Source organism: Podarcis liolepis, assembly GCF_965112155.1.
Source record: "Podarcis liolepis genome assembly, chromosome: 9".
Lineage (NCBI taxonomy): Eukaryota > Metazoa > Chordata > Lepidosauria > Squamata > Lacertidae > Podarcis > Podarcis liolepis.
The window spans coordinates 2,765,566-2,787,837 of record NC_139564.1 but is presented as its reverse complement, the minus strand read 5'-3'; the positions used below and the strand labels follow the sequence as shown (position 1 = coordinate 2,787,837).

Below are 22,272 nucleotides of genomic sequence, written 5' to 3'. Positions count from 1 at the left end.
TTATTACTATTACTATTATTACTATTATCATTACTATTACTATTATTACTATTATTATTATTATTAGATAACCCCTCCTGCCCAGGGGGGCGGTGCCAACCACTTTACAAACCACCAGTCTAGTTTCTTCTCACACGCATGGCCACCTGTCCAGGATGCTTTAGCTGAAATTCCTGCATTGCAGGGGGTTGGACTAGATGACCCTTGCTGGGGTCCCAATTCTACGATTCTACCTCTCTGTCCTCCACCCAGGCAACCTAGCAGCACAATCAGAGCTCAAGGACCAAGTGCAGCCAGGCAAAATCCCTCAAGGAGGCACAAAGCAGGGCTACAGATGGGTGTGGCAGAGTCTGGAGGGCCAGGCAGAAAGGCTCGGAGGCATTTCTGATGGTTCTCCGTCCCTGATTTATGCCATAAGCTTTGAACACTGAAAAACCACAGCTATGTTTTATTATTCGAGGCAATTGCAACAGCAATTCTCCTAACAATTTCCCCAGTCAGGGCCTGTTTCAAGGGAGCAGAGGGGAAATCAGAACTCGAGTTTCATCATATAATCTTTTATTGGACTGGGAATTGATGGAGGAAGAAGTGAAAGAAACGATGATTGAATGGTCTCAGGATCCCGGACATGCTATCCATCTAGAGCAATGGGAGAAACTCTGGCGAGAGGATGTACGATTTACTGCCTCATATACAATTAAAGAAATTTTGTAAAGATGTTCTATAGGTGGTACTTAACGCCAGTTAAGTTGGCAAAGATATACAAATTGAAATCCAACCTCTGTTGGAGATGTGGTGGAGAAATAGGAACAAGAATACATATGTGGTGGAGGTGTGAGAAAATTAAGAAATTTTGGATAGTAGTACATGAAGAACTAAAGAAGATGTTGAAAATATCAATAACAAAGAAACCAGAGACATATCTCCTTGGATTGATAGATGAAGAGATACCACAGGGGGGAGAAAGAATTTTTCTTTTTGCAAGTACAGCTGCTAGAATAGTGATTGCTGCTAGGTGGAAGTCACAAACTATACCCACAAAGGAGGAATGGTTTTGTAAACTAAATGAATATTTAATTTTGGCAAAATTAACTGCTATAATAAGAAATCAGTCGAATCAAAAATTACAAAAGGAGTGGAAATGTTTTGATGAATATATGGCAAAATATTGCTCAAAAAATATGTGCTAATATGCCTTTATTAAAATGTGAAGTACTGGAAGGAAGAAAAATTAGTAAGGAACAATAATAAGAATATGTAGATGATTTGAGAAGGTTGTAGAATGCAAAGATTATTGTAAATTGTATAATGTGGGGGAAATCGAGTGGGGGCGGAGGGAATAATAATAATAATAATAATTTATTATTTGTACCCCGCCCATCTGGCTGGGTTTCCCCAGCCACTCTGGGCGGCTTCCATAGAAACCAAAAAAACACTAAAATATCATACATTAAAAACTTCCCTGAACAGGGCTGCCAGGGAAGAGGGAGGAAGGAGAAAAGAATAACATGATGGACTGAGGAAACAGAAATGTAATGGGGAGGAAATGGTGTTGGTTTTGGTACATCTGTATTGTAATGTGATATGTGAAAACCAATAAAAAAAAGAAGGGTGGAAAATGACTTGAGTTTTTTGGCAGAGAAGCGGTAATAAGTCTCTGAAGCCCCATCTCCTCCTCCTCCTCCTCATCCTCCTCCTGTTTCTTCTCCATCATGCCGTGTGCCGTTGCTGTCGCACAGAGCACATGCCACCCACCTGCAGTCCCTCTGGGTGCTTGGGACTACAAATCCCATCATCCAGTGCTGGCCGTGGACAACAGGAATTGTAGTCCCAAGCGCTTGGAGGGGCTGCAGGCAGTTCTAGGCTGGCATACACGGCATGCAGCAAACCAGCTGACCCGTCCGGAGCTGCCCACGGCCGTTCAAGCCTCCATCCCTTTAGAGATCCTTCATTTGCCAAGCGCCGCGCTCGCCTCTCTCTCCAGGCCCAGCACAAACTGGTCGTTCAGGAAGAGCAGCTGCCCGTGCGGCAGGAACTTGTGGAGAAGGACCTCTGTCCTGTCGGCCTTGAGGACGACATCGCTCCCTGAGCTCAGCAGCTTGAGGTGGTCGACCAGGGTCTTGGCAAGGTGCTTCAAGGTGCTCTCGGCCAGCAGGAGGTTCTCGTGGGGGTCACAGACCAGAGCAAAGCCCAGGCACTGGATGCCCAGCCACAGAACGGTCTTGTCCTCAGAGAAGGGGTCCCCCGTGGGGAGGCGGAAGACCCCCGACGGGGCATCCTGGAGAGAAACGGGTTCGTCAGGGAGCTGGGCTAGGTGCTCGGGCTGAGGCTTCCCGGAGGCTTGCTGGTGGAGTTTGCAGGCTGACTCCACTTGCCTGCGAATAGAGAGGATGCAGAGGTTTGACGTTTATCGGAGGGAGCTTTCCTTCCATGAAGGAGCTTGCAGGGAGAGAGAGAGAGACGCAGAAAAGTGGTGTGCATAAGAAGAGCAGCGCTGGATCAGGCCAATGGCCCACTTGTCCAGCATCCTGTTCTCACAGTGGCTGACCTGTGGGAAACCAACAAACCACTATAGTGGTACCTTGCTTCTCAAACTTAATCCGTTCCAGAAGTCCGTTCCAAAACCAAAGCGTTCCAAAGCGAAGGCGCGCTTTCCCATAGAAGGTCATGCAAAACGAATTAATCCGTTCCAGATTTTTAAAAACAACCCCTAAAACAGCAATTTAACATACCGTAAATTTTACTATCTAATGAGACCATTGATCCATAATCTGAAAGGAATAATCAATGTACTGTACTATAAAATAAATAAGACAGAACAGTGGTACCTCTGGATGCGAACAGGTTCCGTTCCGGAGCCCCGTTCGCATCCTGAAGGGAACGCAACCCGCGTCCGCGTGTCTGCACGTGCGTGGGTCGCGATTCTCCACTTCTGTGCATGCGCGTGATGTCATTTTGAGCGTCTGCGCATGCACAAGCGGTGGAACCCGGAAGTAACATGCTCCGTTACTTCCGGGTCGCCGTGGAGCGCAACCCAAAAATGCTTAACCCGAAGCTACTTCAGCCTGAGGTATGACTGTATTGTAAATGATAAAAATTAAAATTATTTTTTTTCTTACCTGCACTGATGATAGTCATTGTTTGGGTGGGGGGCTTTTATCCATTTCCACAGTCACACAATCAATCAATCAATCAGTAGCTGAACTGGGTTCCACACAGTCACAAAAACAAATTAAATGAAAAAGCCTTAAAAACAAAACCACAAAATAAAGAGCAAAAACAAAAATGCCAGGCTTGATCCTTTCTGGAAGTCCGTTTGACTTCCGAAATGTTCAAAAACCAAAGTGCAGCTTCTGATTGGTGCAGGCGCCCTGGAAACAATAGCCGACAGCCGCGTCGAACGTTCCGAAAAACGTTAAAAAACTGGAACGCTTACTTCTGGGTTTTCAGAGTTTAGGAACCAAGGCGTTTGAAAACCAAGGCACCACTGTAGATGGGTGGGAGAGCTGCGGTAGGGATTCACACCTCTCAACCAATGCGCCCCTTTGGTTCCAGACAGTACATGTGTAGACGAGTCTTAAAAGCCCGTGACACAAATTTTCATGGCCCTCTAGCGGCTATGGTGGCTCATTCACCAGAAGTGACGTATTTAACATTAATTCTGGAAGTTTATATTCCGTTCTGACCAAACTAAGCCTCCTGGTGTACATTTTCCCCTAGGAGGCTGAGTTAGGTCAGAATCACGTACACACTTCCAGAGCACAGCATGCAGGTTGCGTTACCTGGCGACAGCCAGGATCTGCTCCTTCTTGCGCAGCCGCTCCTTCTCGCGATCCTGGGGACCAGCATCGTCCAACCCTTCAGGGCCGAAGACCCTGGAATAGAGCACTCGGCAGCAGCCGGCCTCTTCCCCGGGTCGGCAGCGTAACGTCTGGATGCAGAAGGCGTGGACCATGGCGGGAGGCTGGGCGCTGCACAGGGCGGGAGAGAACATGGGATAGCTCAGTCGGTAAAGAAGGAGACTCTTTTTCCAATAATTTTTTATTGTTTTCTTTACATATGCTTTCTTAACATACATTAAAAGATGCCTGCTTCTTGGGAGAAAAGCAATGACAAACCTAGACAGGATCTTAAAAAGCAGAGACATCACCTTGCCAACAAAGGTCCGTATAGTTAAAGCTATGGTTTTCCCAGTATGATGTAAGGAAGTGAGAGCTGGACCATAAAGAAGGCTGATCGCCGAAGAATTGATGCTTTTAAATTCTGGTGCTGGACTCTTGAGAGTTCCATGGACTGCAAGAAGATCAAACCTCTCCATTCTGAAGGAAATCAGCCCTGAGTGCTCACTGGAAGGACAGATCCTGAAGCTGAGGCTCCAAGACTTTGGCCACCGCATGAGAAGAGAAGACTCCCTGGAAAAGACCCTGATGCTGGGAAAGATGGAGGGCACAAGGAGAAGGGGACGACAGAGGACGAGATGGTGGGACAGTGTTCTCGAAGCTGCCAGCATGAGTTTGACCAAACTGCGGGAGGCAGTGGAAGACAGGAGTGCCTAGCGTGGTCTGGTCCAGGGGGTCACAAAAAGTCGGGCACGACTAAACGACTCAGCAACAACCACCATACATTCTTCAACATATAGACTATTCTGCTCTGCCAAGTTCGTGACTTCCCTCCCTTAAGTTGGTATCCTTTATCAGGTCCATTCGCATATTTTACAATTTCACATCTTATCTATTTTACGTTGTAGGAGTTACTTCAATCCTGCTAGTGTTTTTAAATTTTTACAACTCTCCTTCCAATATTCAACAAATTTACTCCAATTGTCCTGGAATCTCTGATCGTCCTGATCCTGAATGCTTCCGGTCAGTTTGGCTAGCTCTGCATAGTCTCTCATTTTCGACTGCCACTCTGCAATAGTAGGAACTTCTTGTGATTTCCAATTTGGGGCCAGCAAAGTCCTTGCCGCATCTGTGGCATACATGAATAACCTTCAATCTTTTATCTTGATCTCCTTTCCCATCAGGCCGGGCAAAAAAGCCTCTGGCTTTTTGGGGAAGATATATTCTAATATTTTCTTAAGTTCATTATAAATCGACTCCCAAAATTTCTTCACTTTATCACACGTCCACCACATATGATAATATTCCCCGTCCTCCTCTTCACACTTCCAACATTTATTATCCCTCGTCCTATACATTTTTGCCAACTTTGTCGGCGTCAAATGCCATCTATAGATCATTTTCATTCAATTTTCTTCCAGAGCCGTACATGCTGTAAATTTCACAATTCCACAATTTTATCCATGCATCCAATTCAATGTTATGCCCAAAAGCTACAGCCCCTTTTATCATAGCTTCTTTCACTTCCTCATCTCTCGTAAACCATTCTAACAGCAAATCAGACATTCTGGATAGTGTTCTACCTCTGCTTTCTAGTAATTCAATTTTGGGTGAAGAAGGTGTGGACCATGGCGGGAGGCTGAGCGCTGCACAGGGCGGGACAGAACACGGGAGAGCTCAGTCGGTGGAACTCTTAATGTCTGGGTTGTGGGTTCGAGTCCCAGGTTGGGGGAAAAGATTTCTGCATGGCAGGGGGTTGGACTAGATGACCCTCAGGCTCCTCCCAACTCTATGATTCCAGTCACAGCACTATGCTCCATGTATTTGCTTCTGAACTAGAAGAGTGACTAGTGGGGTGCCACAGGGTTCTGTCTTGGGCCTGGTCTTATTCAACATCTTTATCAACGACTTGGATGATGGACTCAAGGGCATCCTGATCAAATTTGCAGATGACACCAAACTGGGAGGGGTGGCTAACACCCCAGAGGACAGGATCACACTTCAAAACGACCTTGACAGATTAGAGAACTGGGCCAAAACAAACAAGATGAACTTTAACAGGGAGAAATGTAAAGTATTGCACTTGGGCAAAAAAAAATGAGAGGCACAAATACAAGATGGGTGACACCTGGCTTGAGAGCAGTACATGTGAAAAGGATCTAGGAGTCTTGGTTGACCACAAACTTGACATGAGCCAACAGTGTGACGCGGCAGCTAAAAAAGCCAATGCAATTCTGGGCTGCATCAATAGGAGTATAGCATCTAGATCAAGGGAAGTAATAGTGCCACTGTATTCTGCTCTGGTCAGACCTCACCTGGAGTACTGTGTCCAGTTCTGGGCACCACAATTCAAGAAGGACACTGACAAACTGGAACGTGTCCAGAGGAGGGCAACCAAAATGTTCAAAGGCCTGGAAACGATGCCTTATGAGGAACGGCTAAGGGAGCTGGGCATGTTTAGCCTGGAGAAGAGGAGGTTAAGGGGTGATATGATAGCCATGTTCAAATATATAAAAGGATGTCACATAGAGGAGGGAGAAAGGTTGTTTTCTGCTGCTCCAGAGAAGCGGACACGGAGCAATGGATCCAAACTACAAGAAAGAAGATTCCACCTAAACATTAGGAAGAACTTCCTGACAGTAAGAGCTGTTCGACAGTGGAATTTGCTGCCAAGGAGTGTGGTGGAGTCTCCTACTTTGGAGGTCTTTAAGCAGAGGCTTGACAACCATATGTCAGGAGTGCTCTGATGGTGTTTCCTGCTTGGCAGGGGGTTGGACTTGATGGCCCTGGTGGTCTCTTCCAACTCTATGATTCTATGATTCTATGAACTAGGACGTTTCTTGCAGCAACCATGGCTAAATATCCACTGACAGGCCCCTTTTCCTCTCCAGGTTCAGAGGCAGAGACTGGGTGGGAATTCCTTAGCTGAGATCCCTTCACTGCAGAACTAGATCTGATCCCCACAGCAGCAACACTGTGAAATGGGAGACGCAGGGGCTGACCCCGCTCCCTCCCAGCTCTAACCACTGAGCAGCACTGCCTCTCCTGCGAAGAGACGCCCGCGGAACCTTCTGCCACTGGAGCATTGCCAGCCCACCCCCGCCCCCCGCACTCACCCGTCTTCCCGGCGGCAGCGGCCAGAGGCTCCCGGACCCTCCGAGAAGCGAAGGCGAAGCTGCAAAACAGCTGCTTCTAAGGGGAGGGATCGGGAAAACTACATTTCCCAGCATGCCGCGCGGGTTAAAAGTCGGCTCAGCTGCCCGCTGGAACATTCCGCTATGCACTCTGGGGGATGTAGTTTCGCGGCGCAAAGCTGGCCGCCCGGCCTGACTGCCGCTTCCTTTCGCCCCATGCGCATGCGTCTGCCTGTAATTCTTACTATGATTGGCTAAAGGGCTTCACAATTTCCGGGTTCATAGAGCGGTGGGCGTCTCCCAAGTGCGAGTGGCAGGCACTCGGCCAATAGGAGGAAAGGGAAGGCTTAAGAGCCGGGAGGCGGGGAAAGTCTCCCAAAGGGAGCAGGCGCTGATTGGGCCGCGGTTCTGATAGACAAGGCTGCGCCCTCCAACGATTGGCTAGTCCTGCAGAATGCAAAACTAGGCTGGATTTTGGAGCGCTCTGCCCCTGTCATAGGTTTGAGCCCTTTGATCAGGCATAGGCAAACTCGGCCCTGCAGATGTTTTGGGACTACAACTCCCATCATCCCCAGCTAACAGGACCAGTGGTCAGGGATGATGGGAATTGTAGTCCCAAAACATCTGGAAGGCCGAGTTTGCCTATGCCTGCCTTTAATATTTTCTTTTTCAAAGCTTTGGGTGGGTTTTGGATACATTTTAAAGTAAATTCCTCCCCAAAATGAATTCCTGCAAGGGAATAGGTCTGCAAGTGCAGCAGGAGACCCTCCCCTCACCCAGACGGTTTAGAGTCATCCATATCTCAGCCTTTCCCTCTCTCTCCTGCTTTAATCAAAATTTATCCGTCGGGAAGGGGGGGATCTGATAAATATTATTATTTTTATTTTTTAAAAAGGTCTGCTGCCAACAACTTGTTTGTGATATCTAAGTGACCCACAGCACCCAGCAATAAAACGGCTAGCACATTTGCAAAGCTAAGCAGGGCCCTGTATGGTTTCAAAGTGGATGGGAGACCATGTGTTGAGATTCCTGCATTGCAGGGGGTTGGCCTAGATGACCCTCAGGGTCCCTTCCAACTCTTTGTTGTTGTTTAGTCATTTAGTTGTGTCCGCCTCTTTGTGACCCCCTGGACCACAGTATGCCAGACCAGGGACGCGGACTTAGAAAAAATATTGGGGGGGCCCGGGAAAGCTCATGAATAATAAATAAGCTCATGAATATGCAAATAAAGTGGCTCCGGCCCTAAATAGGGCAAGCCACGCCCCCCAGCCAGCCGATTGGCTGGCTGGGAGGTGTGGCCAGTCGGGATTCCCCTGTTCTCGCGGGATTTCCGGCCAGGGCTCTCCGATTAGGGCGCGCGGCTGGCTGGCTGGCGAAGGAGCAGGTGGGGAGGAGGCGGGGGACGGCGGCGGCGCTCTCCTGGAAGGGCGCCCGCCTGAGATTATTGGGGGGGCTGAGCCCCCCCAAAAAATTTTTTGAGGGGGCTCGAGCCCCCTCAAGCCCCATGGAGTCGGCGCCTATGTGCCAGACCCTCCTGTCTTCCACTGCCTCCCGCAGTTTGGTCAAACTCATGCTGGTAGCTTCGAGAACACTGTCCCACCATCTCGTCCTCTGTCGTCCCCTTCTCCTTGTGCCCTCCATCTTTCCCTACATCAGGGTCTTTTCCAGGGAGTCTTCTCTTCTCATGAGGTGGCCAAAGTCTTGGAGCCTCAGCTTCAGGATCTGTCCTTCCAGTGAGCACTCAGGGCTGATTTCCTTCAGAATGGATAGGTTGGATCTTCTTGTAGTCCATGGGACTCTCAAGAGTCTCCTCCAGCACCAGAATTCAAAAGCATCAATTCTTCGGCGATCAGCCTTCTTGATGGTCCAGCTCTCACTTCCATACATCATTACTGGGAAAACCATGGCTTTAACTATACAGACCTTTGTTGGCAAGGTGATCATAGAATCATAGAATCATAGAGTTGGAAGAGACCACAAGGGCCATCGAGTCCAACCCCCTGCCAAGCAGGAAACACCATCAGAGCACTCCTGATGTACACTCCTGATGTACATAGCTTCTCCCAAAGAGGCCTGGGAACTGCAGTCTGCCCTTCAGAGAGCCACAATTCCCAGCGCCCTTAGCAAACTACAGTTCCCAGCATCTTTTGGGTAGAAACCATGATGTGCTTTAAAGCTTTGGTGTGGGTGTGACCCTATTTGCAAAAGGACAGAACAACACTGTCAGTTGTCAGCCAGCAGGGGGCGCTCCAAGATTGGGTTTGCAACCTGCCACAGTCTTCAATCCAATAAACACACAAGATGTAACCGGCTGTACGTTTGAAAAAATAATATATACTATTCATTGTGTTGAATTGTAGATTTCAACAGAAATAGCTCATAAAGTTCAACGAAAAACGTAGAAGACCCAGTGGATCAGTTCATTCTCTAATCAGTTTATGCATAAGGTCCTTATATGTGAAAGTGTCTATTCCACTTGTCTGTTCATAAAATCCAACAATCCACACAAAAGGTTGTTGCAGTTCCACAGAATCCTTTCACAGAGTCTAAGACAAGGATTTCTGGAATATTAGCCTTGTTTCGCCATCTTGGGCTTCATCAGTAGTACAAACTCATATATGATATCACAGGACAGTGGATCTTATAGTAGAAGGGTCTTCTACTTAGCCAGTTACGTCTTGTGTGTTTATTGAATATGTTTCACGTAACCAGAGGTTTGTTGTCGTTTTGCACAGTCTTAAATCCAGCATGATTTGAAATTTCAAATGGAGAGCTAACGATGGCCAAAACGTAGAGAAGAGAGAAGCAAAATACATTCATTGCAATCCACTAAATTCATATTAAACAATTAAAATTCGTAGTATACCCACACTTTGTTTCAAATTTGGGTTTTAGTTGCCTTCCATCTCTTAATCTTATGTATTCAAGTAATTTAATACATTGGGCTGCTTCCTAAACTTTCTTATCCAGCCTCCCCCTGTTACAGGTTTTTTTGCTGTGATGATATATACTGCATAGCTGTGATTCCTGCATTGGAGTGGGTGAGACTAGATGGCCCTTAGGGACTCTACAACTCTATGGTTTGCCATAATAGATTTAGCAACTGTCAAAAATAAGAAAACATTATAACTCAGGCCTTAAGCATCCCAGAATACTATGCTTCTATAAAAGCTTCAAGCTTTAGTTCATATTCAACTGCTGTTTGAATTCCAGCTAAATTCTATTCAAAATAGACCTGCTGAAATTAGGGGCCCAAAGCTTGTCATACCCATTAATTTCAATGGCCCTACTCTACTCTGATAAACGTTAGATAAGGATTTGCAAAGAGCCCTGCAGCTGGATCTTAACACGAGTCAACAGTGTGATGATGCAGCAGCAAAAATAGGCGAGTGCTTTTGCACACACAAAAAAGCAACTTTTTCTTAGTAACAGCAATAATAATCATAATATATCCCCTGAATCTCCTATGCTGTGATGGAAGCCTGCCTGTTTTGCACCACCATGCCCTGAAAGGCTGCGAAAATCAAAGCAACAGAAACTAGGAAATTGCAAGGCTTTGAACGCATTCCCCTATCCAGCACAATTTTAGAAGGTGGCTTTCCTTTCAATTTGCCTGCTGTCAAAGTTTCCCTCCCAAATAAATGCCTGTGTGTGTTGCTGCAAAAGGAGGCTCAAGGCAGAAAAGCAAGACCAGGCTTGAATGTTGTGCCTTTGGGAGAACTTTAGTGGAGGTTACGAATTTTCAGACACTCCCTCAGTTCACTTCCCACGCTTCTCCTTGCCTGGAGGCCAAGACTCCCAAGTCCAGCTCCTCCCCTTCAGATTAGGGAGCCAAACCAGGGAGGGCGCAGCTTCTTAACCCTTCTTGTGCTTCTCCGCTAACTCCTGGCGGTTTCCAGAGAGGCTTTTTTGAAGGCCCATGCAAAAGAGGACTTTGGTTTTCTCAAGGGGTCAGCAGTTACGCATCCTTGGCCACTATGAGAAAGTCCTCAGGCATGGGGGGGACAGCATGGCATAGTGGTTAGAGTGTTGGGCTGGTAGCCTGGGTTCCAATCCCCACTAACGCATGACGCTGCTTTGCTTGACCCTGGGCTGTTCAGCATCTCCTGGCAGAGTCTACCTTGCAAGGTTCTTGTGAAGGAGAACCACCACCGTATGGTGCAAAAGGGGGAGATGAAATTCACTTAATTATCGGGGGCGGAGGGAGAGAGTTGCTCTTTCTTTATTTCCCAAAATTTTGCAGGCAAGATGGGAGGGGAAGGAGAGGGGAAGGCGATGTTTCGGCTGCTGAGTCAAGGTGTCCTGGAAAAGGTGAAGACGGCGAGAGATGAGGGCCAATCCTAGGCCGGTTTATCAGAAGAGGTTCCATCCAGTCCCCATCTTAAGGAACAAATTCCGCTCAAAATTTCTGATCTGTTACCCACCTACACAGACACACACACATGCTTCAGACGTCACATCAAGAAGATTGTAGCCCCTTTGAGCCCATTTTGCAGGGTTGCCAACTGCTGGTGGTGAGGACAGATTTGTATGCAAAAAGAACAGAATGGAGTTTTAAAAAAAAAGTTGGCAACCCTGTTTCTTTCTCTTGTTTATGTCTTCTCTCTACCTCTCTCTTAAATCAGAACCAGTGAAGGCGGTGAAGGTCCTGTGTGAGTGTCTGAAAGCGGTTGGAGGATGGATGGCGGCTAACAGATTGAGGTTGAATCCTGACAAGACAGAAATATTGTTCTTGGGGGACAGGAGGCGGGCAGGTGTGGAGGATTCCCTGGTCCTGAATGGGGTAATTGTGCCCCAAAGGACCAGGTGCGCAGCCTGGGAGTCATTCTGGACTCACAGCTGCCCATGGAGGCACAAGTCAATTCTGTGTCCAGGGCGGCTGTCTACTAGCACCATCTGGTACGCAGGCTGAGACCCTCCCTGCCCACAGACTGTCTCGCCAGAGTGGTGCATGCTCTAGTTATCTCTCGCTTGGACTACTGCCATGCGCTCTATGTGGGGCTACCTTTGAAGGTGACCCAGAAACTGCAACTAATCCAGAATGTGGCAGCTAGACTGGTGACTGGGAGCGGCCACCGGGACCACATAACACTGATCCTGAAAGACCTACATTGGCTCCCAGTACGTTTCCAAGCACAATTCAAAGTGTTGGTGCTGACCTTTAAAGCCCTAAATGGCCTCAGTCCAGTAGATCTGAAGGAGCATCTCCACCCCCCATCGTTCAGCCCAGACACTGAGGTCCAGTGCTGAGGGCCTTCTGGCGGTTCCCTTGCTGCGAGAAGGGAGGTTACAGGGAACCAGGCAGAGGGCCTTCTTGGTAGTGGCACCCGCCCTGTGGAACGCCTTCCCTTCAGATGTCAAGGAAAGAAGCAGCTATCCTATCTTTAAAAGACATCTGAAGGCAGTCCTGTTTAGGGAAGTTTTTAAATATTTGATGCTGTATCGTTTTTAACACTCGATTGGGAGCTGCCCAGAGTGGCAGCTGCCCATCAGCTAGATGGGCGGGGTATAAATAAATTCTAATTCTAATTCTAATTCTAATTCTAATTCTAAAATTCTTATTCTTATTCACACCGCCTGCCATGTTCCCATCAGCCTTCCCTGTTGCCATTCCTTCACTGAAGTTTTATTCCCTCCGCAGTCTTTCCCAATTTAGAATTCTCCATTATTTGGGGGCAGCGTTCTTTCCCAAGCCTTGTGCTTAAAATCCTGAGGACTGGGGGTGGTTTGCTCTTCGGCAAAAAGTGATTAATAAACATTTTCTTTTCATTGCAGGCCTCAGGAGAAAGCATGGCCAGGCAACAAGAAGTGCAGAAATAGTATTTCTCAAGCTTGTCCCTGTGTGTGTTTGCAAATGAATTATGACCTGTTCTCTCCACTGCAATAAACTTGACTCCAGTTAAATTACAGAACCCAAAACTTCGCGACTCGTCTGCCACACACCTCTTAACCTGTCGTGAAATAAAATCGTGCCAAGTGGCCAGGGGGGGAAAATACCAACCATAGGACAGAGAGATCTGAAGGCTTTGCAGGATGGGATTTGTGATTTTAGAAGGTGGACGGAGGAAAGGGCCTCTCTTTAGTCACATGAAGGAAGGTCCCATGTGCGAGGTTTGAAGACCGAGTGTGGTGGCTTAGAATAACAGTGATTCACAATTCCGGGAAGACTTGGCACAGAGTCCGGAAGCCTAAAATCTAAAGCTGAGCAGGAAGGGCCTGCCCTCCTAACTTCTGCAAAAGTCAGCCAAATTCACATTGCAGGGCCACGTGAGAGGGTTTCCCTCAGCCTCACACGTGGCTCTCTGCCCTCCAAAAAGAGCCATTATTTAAACCCAAACATCCCCCTGCTGCAAAGCAACATCCTTGTTATATACGACCATGGTTGTCGCTGGGGTTGTTGGTTTTTGTATACTTCTCGTTGGTGTTTTGTGCATATGTATATACAGTGGTACCTCGGGGTAAGTACTTGATTTGTTTTGGAGGTCCATTCTTAACCTGAAACTGTTCTTAACCTGAAGCACCAATTTAGCTAATGGGGCCTCCCACTGCCTCCGCGCCGCCGGAGCACAATTTCTGTTCTCATTCTGAAGCAAAGTTCTTAACCCAAGGGGTACTATTTCCGGGTTAGCGGAGTCTGTAACCTGAAGCGTATGTAACCTGAAGCGTATGTAACCCGAGGTACCACTGTATATAGACAGACAGATCGCAAACACACACATTTGTTATTTCCTAAAATGTATACGCCACTTGATTGTCAAAAGCAAACAAACCTCAAAGCTGTTTACTACAATGCAGTTATTTGTTAAAATAAAAAACCCGAAACGATCAAAAAGATTAAAAACCAGCCATGAGCTCCGGCAGAAAAAAAAAAGCCCTGGGTTTGTATAAACAAAAATGTTTTCAAGGGTGTGGTGAAGGAGCCTGCCTGCTCTCAAGTGGCAGGGAGTTCCAAAGTGTAGGCACTGCTACACCCAACGGTCAAGTTCTTACCAACGTGGAACGGGTATTAGGTGGCACCTGTAACAGTTCCAGTTCTGATGATCAAAGCAGCCAAGAGGTCGTATCTGGGGTAAGGCGATGTCACAGGGAAACTGGTCCCAAGTTGCTAAAGGCTTGTGTACTAACAGTTGTAGAATCATAAGAGTTGGAAGGGACCCTGAGGGCCATCTAGTCCAACCCCCTGCAATGCAGGAATACGCAGCTGTCCCACATGGGGATTGAACCTGCAACCTTGGTGTTATCAACGCCATGTGCTATCCCACTGAGCTATCCAGGCTTGTTGTTATGTTTATGCCCTGTCTTTTGCCCTAACAGGGACTCAAGGCAGCTTACAGATAAAATAATAACAGCTAAAAACACTTACACAGGAATAGAATTAAAACTATGATTTTACACCATGAACCCTAAGTACCCCCAGAATCACACTGCTATTATCTCCTCCTTCTTTAGGATGGGGACCAAATGCCTTAACTATGGCATGAGAATCTGTTCAACAGGTCCAGCTCCTCCCATCACAGATTCTCTCCAATGTGAACAGGCAGAAGGTCCTACACCTGCAGGCGGAGCTGAGAAAGCGTCCCTGATTCCAGAGCTGCTGCCAGCCTGTGTAGACAAGACAGCAAGGTGAACCATAGAATCATAGAATCATAGAGTTGGAATAGACCACAAGGGCCATCGAGTCCAACCCCCTGCCAAGCAGGAAACACCATCAGAGCACTCCTGACATATGGTTGTCAAGCCTCTGCTTAAAGACCTCCAAAGTAGGAGACTCCACCACACTCCTTGGCAGCAAATTCCACTGTCGAACAGCTCTTACTGTCAGGAAGTTCTTCCTAATGTTTAGGTGGAATCTTCTTTCTAAAGACCAATAGCATCACTCTGTATAAAGCAGCTGCCTAGGTATATCTCACCTGTTGCCTTCCGGTGAAAGCACAGGTTGTCTAGCTACATTTCTCTGCACCATGTCTGATCTCTAAAGCCCTATTGAATCACACACCCACATATTCATAATAATAATAATAATAATAATAATAATAATAATAATAATAATAATAATTTATTATTGATACCCCGCCCATCTGGCTGGGTTTCCCCAGCCACTCTGGGTGGCTTCCAACAAAATAATAAAAATACAATAAAGCATCAGACATTAAAAACTTCCCTAAACAAGGCTGCCTTCAGATGTCTTCTCAGATAGTTGTTTATTTCCTTGATATCTGGTGGGACGGCGTTCCACAGGGCGGGCACCACCACCGAGAAGGCCCTCTGCCTGGTTCCCTGTAACTTTACTTCTCGCAGGGAGGGAACCGCCAGAAGGCCCTCGGAGGTGGACCTCAGTGTCTGGGCAGAAAGGTGGAGGTGGAGGTGCTCCTTCAGGTATACTGGGCTGAGGCTCTTTAGGGCTTTAAAGGACAGCACCAACACTTTGAATTGTGCTCGGAAATGTACTGGGAGCCAATGTAGGTCTTTTAGGACTGGTGTTATGTGGTCTCGGTGGTCACTCCCAGTCACCAGTCTAGCTGCCTCATTCTAGTTGTAGTTTCCGGGTCACCTTCAAAGGTAGCCCCACATAGAGCGCATTGCAGTAGTCCAAGCAGGAGATAACCAGAGCATGCACCACTCTGGCAAGACAGCGGGCAGGGAGGGTCTCATCCTGCATACCAGATGGAGCTGGTAGACAGCTGCACTGGACACAGGATTGACCTGCGCCTCCATGGACAGCTGTGAGTCCAAAATAACTCCCAGGTCCTACAGGGGCACAGTTACCCCATTCAGACCAGGGAGTGCTCCACACCCGCCCGCCCCCTGTCCCCCCAAAACAGTCCTTTTGTCAGGATTCAACCTCCATCTGTTAGCTGCCATTCACCTAGGTTCCAAAGTGTACCTTTAAAAATGCACACCCAGAGACACACAGGCATTGTATGCCTTCGCCTCCCCAGGAAGAAACCTGACTTCCATTTCCAAATCAAACCATTTCAGGTGTGGGGCGGGAAACAATTATTTATTTGCACGTGATGTGGAAACGTCTCTGCTGAGACAGGCTCATATACCTAACCATTTGGCTTGGGCAGGGCATAGACCACACATGCATCTGACTCCAAACCAGCGGGGGCAAAGTCGGTGGTGGGGCCTCCATTTAAGCCCAGAAGGCCCCACGCCCTTCTGTGTTCCTGTGTTCGTAGCTCCAGACACGCCTGCATTCCAGGCATAGTCCTCCCTTTCATGAATGGAAAAGCATCTCTTGTGTTAAAATGCAAACAGTCTGAGAAGCAGCTGTGTTACTCATTCAGAGGTTGCACAAGTTGGCCGATTGTCACCTGGGGCGCCCTCCAAGTGTTTTGCCCTTCTGCAACTCCCGCCAGGAGGGCGCCAGCTTGGGAGACGGTCAGATCGCACATGCCACTGTTTGCGCATTTATTTTCTTTGCAAATGGCGCAGGTTCGCAAAGGCCCAACAAAAGTTAAGCCAGATAAAAGCGGTGAGTGGAACCCCTTGCGTAAGGCTTCCTCGATTTAGGTGCAGGGACCAATCTAACATTTTTAAGCAGAAGAAGCCCCTGGCAGGATCCTGACCCTTGCACCAGGTGTGTCAAAAAGGAGTGTCAGCTTTCAAAACCAGAGCGGGAGCCCAAGACATTTGGTGGCCTGAGGCAGAGAAGCAATCAGCTTCTCCGCCCTCCAGCACTCAAGGTGCCCAAGGCCACTCAGGTTATTTTGGTGCCTGAGGCCAAGCAAAAAAAGGAAGAATACAGCAGCAGCACATTAAATAAAAAAGGGGTGCGGGTGGTGCTGTGGGTTAAACCACAGAGCCAAGGACTTGCTGATCAGAAGGTCGGCGGTTCGAATCCCCGCAGTGACGGGGTGAGCTCCCGTTGCTCGGTCCCAGCTCCTGCCAACCTAGAAATTCGAAAGCATGCCAGTGCAAGTAGTTAAATAGGTACCGCTCTGGCAGGAAGGTAAACGGCATTTCCGTGCGCTGCTCTGGTTCGCCAGAAGCGGCTTAGTCCTGCTGGCCACATGACCCGGAAGCTGTACGCCGGCTCCCTCGGCCAATAAAGCAAGATGAGCGCCGCAACCCGAGTCGGGCACGGCTGGACCTAATGGTCAGGGGTCCCTTTACCTTACATTAAATAATGAGCAATTTGCTTTCTCCTGATACCCCAAGTCAGCTACTTCATTCCATCAGTCTGAGGACCAGTTTCCTTCTGGAGAACTTTCCAGGGGCCTCATGCAGCAGTTTTGGGGGCCATCTGTTAGTGATTCTCCAGTTGCGGTTCCTGCGTTGCTGGGGGGTTAGACTAGATGTCCTTTGGGGGTCCCTTCCAAATGCGCTATTCTACGGTTCACGCGAGAGAGGAGCAATGGATCCAGCCCTTAACTTTCTACAGCGAGGCCTCATTCCAGACAGACGGAAGCTACGAGGTGTAATTTACACCTGGGCAAGCAATTGCATTCTGACCGGCTTTGGGGAAAGCTGTGCTAGCTAGAGCAGTGAGAGAGAGGAGTTCCACAGCCTTGCCAGGGTTTATTTTAAACTTTCAACGTTGACGTGACCAAGGCTCCCTTCCAAGGCATGTGTTGGGACAGCTTCCCAACTTTTGAAGAGCTCACATCAGATTTCCCCCCAGATGCTGCCAGCGAATCGCGCAAGCGAAGGGTTTGGCTTTTTGAACTGATCTGGATAAAGCAGCACGTGGTTCTGCTCTGGGTGGGTAGAGGCATTTCGCTTCCCAAAAACGTGAGCCACGTGAACTTCTGCCCGATTTGGCAGCCGTCAATTGTAGGTTAGGGAAGCGCATGCCAAGGAGGCCAGCAGCGGCAACGTGACACAAAGAGGCCGTTTAATTCCTGGTTTTAAAGTTTAAAAAGTTAACCGAGAGCTGCCAGTTGGGATCTGCTGTGAATGCAGTTTATTTTGAAGGCTGTTTGGAAAACAGCAGCGCCTTTTCTAACCACCACGAATTCAGTGGGGCTTGTTTATTGATTGCCGTCATAGCTCACCCTCCCCCCCCCCAAAAAAAGCTATGGGTATTGTTGTCTGCCACAAAAACCCTGTGTGGAAGGAGCAGCCGAGAGGCAGTGGATCGGCCTGAGATCACTCAGTGAGCTTCCTGGGCGAGTGGGGATTCGAACCCTGGTCTCCCAGGACCTAGTGCTACACTCTAACCACTGCACCACACTGCCTTTGGACAGGATATCTTCTGCAAGCTATTCTTCTGTATTTTGATTGAATAAAGTCTCCAGCTAAGCCAAGCTTGCATTTCAGGTGGTTTACGGCTTGCTAGCCTGTGCATTTAATATGGGAGAAAGCTCCACTGGGCTTGATTGGATTTACCTCCAAGTAAACGTGCACAAGATCAAACCTCTCCATTCTGAAGGAAATCAGCCCTGAGTGCTCACTGGAAGGACAGATCCTGAAGCTGAGGCTCCAAGACTTTGGCCACCTTGTGAGAAGAGAAGACTCCCTGGAAAAGACCCTGATGTTGGGAAAGATGGAGGGCACCAGGAGAAGGGGACGACGGAGGACGAGATGGTGGGACAGTGTTCTTGAAGCTACCAGCATGAGTTTGAGCAAACTGCGGGAGGCAGTGGAAGACAGGAGGGCCTGGCGTACTCTGGTCCATGGGGTCACGAAGAGTCGGGCACGACTAAACGACTAAACAACAAAACATGCACAGGATTTGCTCTTAAACCTATATCCCCACGTTTATAGATTCAACCAAGGCATAACTTATTACTACTATATTGTAATATTCCTATAGGAGCCACCTCCTCCAAGCTGATTTGAACCTGGCAACCCTCATTCATGTCTCTGAGGTCTCAGAACTGGACTAAAGAAATGTTATTTGCAGAGCGCTGCCTTAGAAGATTCAAATCCCATTGATACCACGGTTGTGGTACCTAGTCCTCATGAAAGTTTTTATCATTTCTAGGAGGAAAGCTAGGATCCCACCTGCACACACTGTTGTGTGTGTGTGTGTGTGTGTTTCTACAGCTTTGAGGGGTAGTCCCACACAGTCATCCTACCCCTGCCAGGTATTTTTTGTGGGGGTGGCATATGAATTGAATGTGGCAGTAGCAAAAGTAGATAAATGCCTTGGGAGGTGTGATGGGGTAACAGGCCAGGCAGGAGACTGTCCTACATAAACCTACATGGTCTACTCTAAGCAATGCGGGCAGTAGAAACAGCCCTTGTGTGTGTTAAGAAACCAGGACGGCAAATAAACCCGACGCCATGGCAAAATACCAAAAGAACCGCAATTTCTGGGTAGAGCAGACTTTTGGGACAGATGGTGCAAAAATTAAAAATAAATTGACAGCCCTTCTTTTCCTAGAAAAGTGTTTAGGGGTACTCTCATTTTCCTATTCATATTGAAATACTGCCCCCAATAAATGTTTAGGGGTATGCGTACCCCTACTTCCCCCCCCAAAGAAAGAAAGCACTAGTCCTGTGGACAAATCACCAACCCCAGTCAAGTCGCATTCACACAATAGAGGGGGAAATCTGTGATTCCTGCATTGCAGGGGGCTGGACTAGATGGCCTTGGGTTCCCTCCCAACTCTGCCGTTCTGCGATTCTGTGAATCTCCCGCTTCAAACGGGAGCGACCACCGCAGCCCGCTAGGAAAGCTCTGCACAAAGACCAGCATTTGAGACTTTTTCTGGAACAGCTTCGCAGTTTATTCACTCCCTGATTACACACGACAGCGTTAGGGGTGGGGCGAAGGGACAAAAAAAAGAGCGTTTTTCCTTTTTCCAATGGAAGAAATGTCAAGGGGTGCAGAGAGCACCCCCTGGGTGTACAAAGCAAACAATCATCATTCTTGCGATATCCAGGAGCCCCTCTCCCCCCTCAGGTGAAAACACAAGTTTAATACACACTCTGATGCCAAACCAGATTCAAGAGTTTTACAGATGGTCACCCCGACGCAGAGGAAACCCCAGTGTGGGCCTTCAGGATCATGAACCATGAGCATAAATAGATATATATACACATACACAAATAGAACCTTTCCTCTGCATCGGAGCAGGGTCTCTGCGGGAACTTCAAGCGCGAGGTGGAGGGCCCCAATTCCCCGGTTCCCTGCAACCCAGGAGGTGAGTCAGGGATGCAGGATTCACAGTAGAAGCGATGGCTCCTAACTTGCAGAGATTAAGCGCCACCGTGAAGACGCGGGAGACACAGCAACCGGGTCCGAGCCGCATCCAGAATTAGGTCGGTCAACAATGGCAGTGGAACCGCGCGCCATTCCAGGCGTTTGGGAATACGTTGCCCATCAGCCCCAGCCAGACAAGGTGCATGATGGATGTTGTAGTCCCAAGGCACCTGGTTAGCAATGGCTGCAGGGCTCATCACAGTGATGTGGAGGTGGTTTATTAAGAGACAAGTGCAAGACGCACGCACGCAAGTTGGAAGCCACCAACGGGCAGTAAACAGTTCGAAGTCTAGAATCTCCAACAATTTGGTGGCACACACGAAACGCCACAGATCTAAGCCTGACCAGTGAGCAAAGGCCTGGCCTCTCACGCTACAAATCAGTTAACGGGAAGTCCTTTTTCTCTAGACGGAAACATACAGCATTCAGGTAGAGGGCTCTTCCTCTCCCAATCCCAAAAATAGTCAAGCTACAAGACGTTTCTTCAGAGCTCTAGGGTGGGGTTTCCAGGGCAGGGAGATAGTTCCAAGTGCCAAGTACTGCTAAAATTCCTAATACTGAAGCCCATTAGACTCCTTGTCACCCAGATACTGGCAGGTTTTTTTTGGGGGGGAGCTGGGGGCTTTTCGTAGAGGACAGTCCCCCAAATATTAAAACGCAGTTTTTTTTCTTCAAAATGTTTCCCTTCCGCTCAGAACTTCTGTGAACATTTCTGCCCAGCATCCTGGGCTCATTATAAATAAACTGCATCCAAATTTAAAAGGTACACCTCTGTTTTCCATGCATCTGCCACATGCGGTGGAAATAGAGGATTGGTAGAATGGGTTTGCGGTAAAAACAAAAAATGAAAAGCACTCCCCAATTTTTTTAAAAAAACACACGCAAAATCTACAATTCTTCTGTATCTGAATTAAACATAAAAAGGTGTTCAGAAGAGCCTGATAGGAGTGATATATCCCACAACTTCATTAAAAAAACAACAACAGCAAGTCGTTCTACTTTCAGATTTCAACGTTGCAAAAACACAGAACGTGGGAATCTGTGCAAACTAAAGAGTTCCTTCTAAGTGCTTTCTCCCCACATCTGCCCCCCGGTCCTTTGCGGCGTGCAACTGGAAAGAAGCTTTTGTTGTGGACAGAGCTGATAAACCTTTGCGCCCACACTTTGGGGTGGATGAACTAGAGGTGGGGGGGCAGATTCCCCAGTCAGGAGCACAGGCGGGCTTACTGCGTTTCTTTTCAATGGTAGTCCTGGGGTAGGAGAGAGGAAAAGACTTGCTTCCCGGGCGCACTTGGGCCTCTGAAATCTTCGCCTCCAAGCCCTTCGATGGAGCTCATGCACAACAGACCATGCACAACCTCAATGTCGCTTCCTATGCAGTTTGTGGGGCAGGATTCCTCGTTGCCCCTATAGTGGACGTTTCCCAATAGCTGCCTAGTCCCCCCCCCCTCTTGAAGGGAGGCGGCGTCACAAGCCGGAGGGTGCAGGAGATTCTCCCCCAAGTTCTCCCGGAGAAAAGGTTGAGAAGCTGGAGATAGAAGCACGTCTCCGGGGTCGGAGAGAGAGAAAAAGACCCAAGCCGGCAGAGGGAGATTCACAGCATTTGAGGCAGGTTCCAGCCCGCTGGACCCAGAGGTATCCCTATTGCTGGAGTTGCTGTTTAGACAAGCAGTTGCGACTTCCCCCCACCCTCCCCAAAAAGCAAATCCCAGAATCTGAAGTCTCCAAATGAGCACAGTCAGTGGGGGGGAAAAAGAAACGTCGATTGTTTTTCCTGCGCTGCAGAAGTCCACCCTGAGGGAAAAATGGCTGGCTCCTTAATTCCTGCAGCAGCAGCCCCTCTCCCCAAATATCCCCCCCCTTCCCAACCACTCCCTCCCCGCCTTAGAAGTTCTTGAGGCGGCTGTATAGCTCTCGCTTGCTTTTCTCCCCAGCCCATGTGCGGCTCTTCAGGCGGAAATTGCGAAGGTCTTCTTTGAAGTCTTTGTGGTGCATTGGGCGGTAGTTCTGGGGTTCACAGTGCATCTGGTTTGGGGGGGAAGGAAGAGGAGAAAAAACAGTGCTTAGTTTATTTTGGGGGTTGCTACTGTTATAAGAATTTTTAGGTCTCATATATACATGAGCCTTTTATAATTTTGGTTGC

At 48.2% G+C, this 22,272-nt stretch overlaps 2 protein-coding genes across 3 annotated transcripts in view; both read right to left on the bottom strand.

Annotated features, from left to right (window-relative positions):
• Window positions 1–1,483: 1,483 nt before the first annotated feature.
• On the bottom strand, window positions 1,484–7,052 carry AP5S1 (adaptor related protein complex 5 subunit sigma 1). The gene is made up of 3 exons (XM_083459113.1): window positions 6,956–7,052; window positions 3,783–3,971; window positions 1,484–2,375 (listed from the first exon to the last, which is right to left on the bottom strand). The coding sequence occupies exons 2-3, from the start codon at window positions 3,953–3,955 to the stop codon at window positions 1,949–1,951; spliced, it is 600 nt and encodes a 199-aa protein (XP_083315239.1). The 5' UTR covers window positions 3,956–3,971; window positions 6,956–7,052; the 3' UTR covers window positions 1,484–1,948.
• Window positions 7,053–19,629: 12,577 nt separating this feature from the next.
• Window positions 19,630–22,272, bottom strand: part of CDC25B (cell division cycle 25B) — a 28,280-nt gene continuing 25,637 nt past the window's right edge. For both annotated transcript variants that reach the window (XM_083458812.1, XM_083458811.1), the window contains exon 16: window positions 19,630–22,154. In XM_083458812.1, coding sequence (XP_083314938.1) covers window positions 22,014–22,154 — 141 coding nt within the window. In that variant the 3' untranslated portion in view covers window positions 19,630–22,013. The remainder of the gene's footprint in view (window positions 22,155–22,272) is intronic.

Excerpts from the sequence above, each read along its gene's own strand:
- AP5S1 (XM_083459113.1), bottom strand. The coding sequence starts at position 3,955 with ATGGTCCACGCCTTCTGCATCCAGACGTTACGCTGCCGACCCGGGGAA. Across the intron at positions 2,376-3,782 it reads CAGATCCTGGCTGTCGCCAG|GCAAGTGGAGTCAGCCTGCA; the intron begins GTAACGCAACCT and ends CTCTATTCGCAG.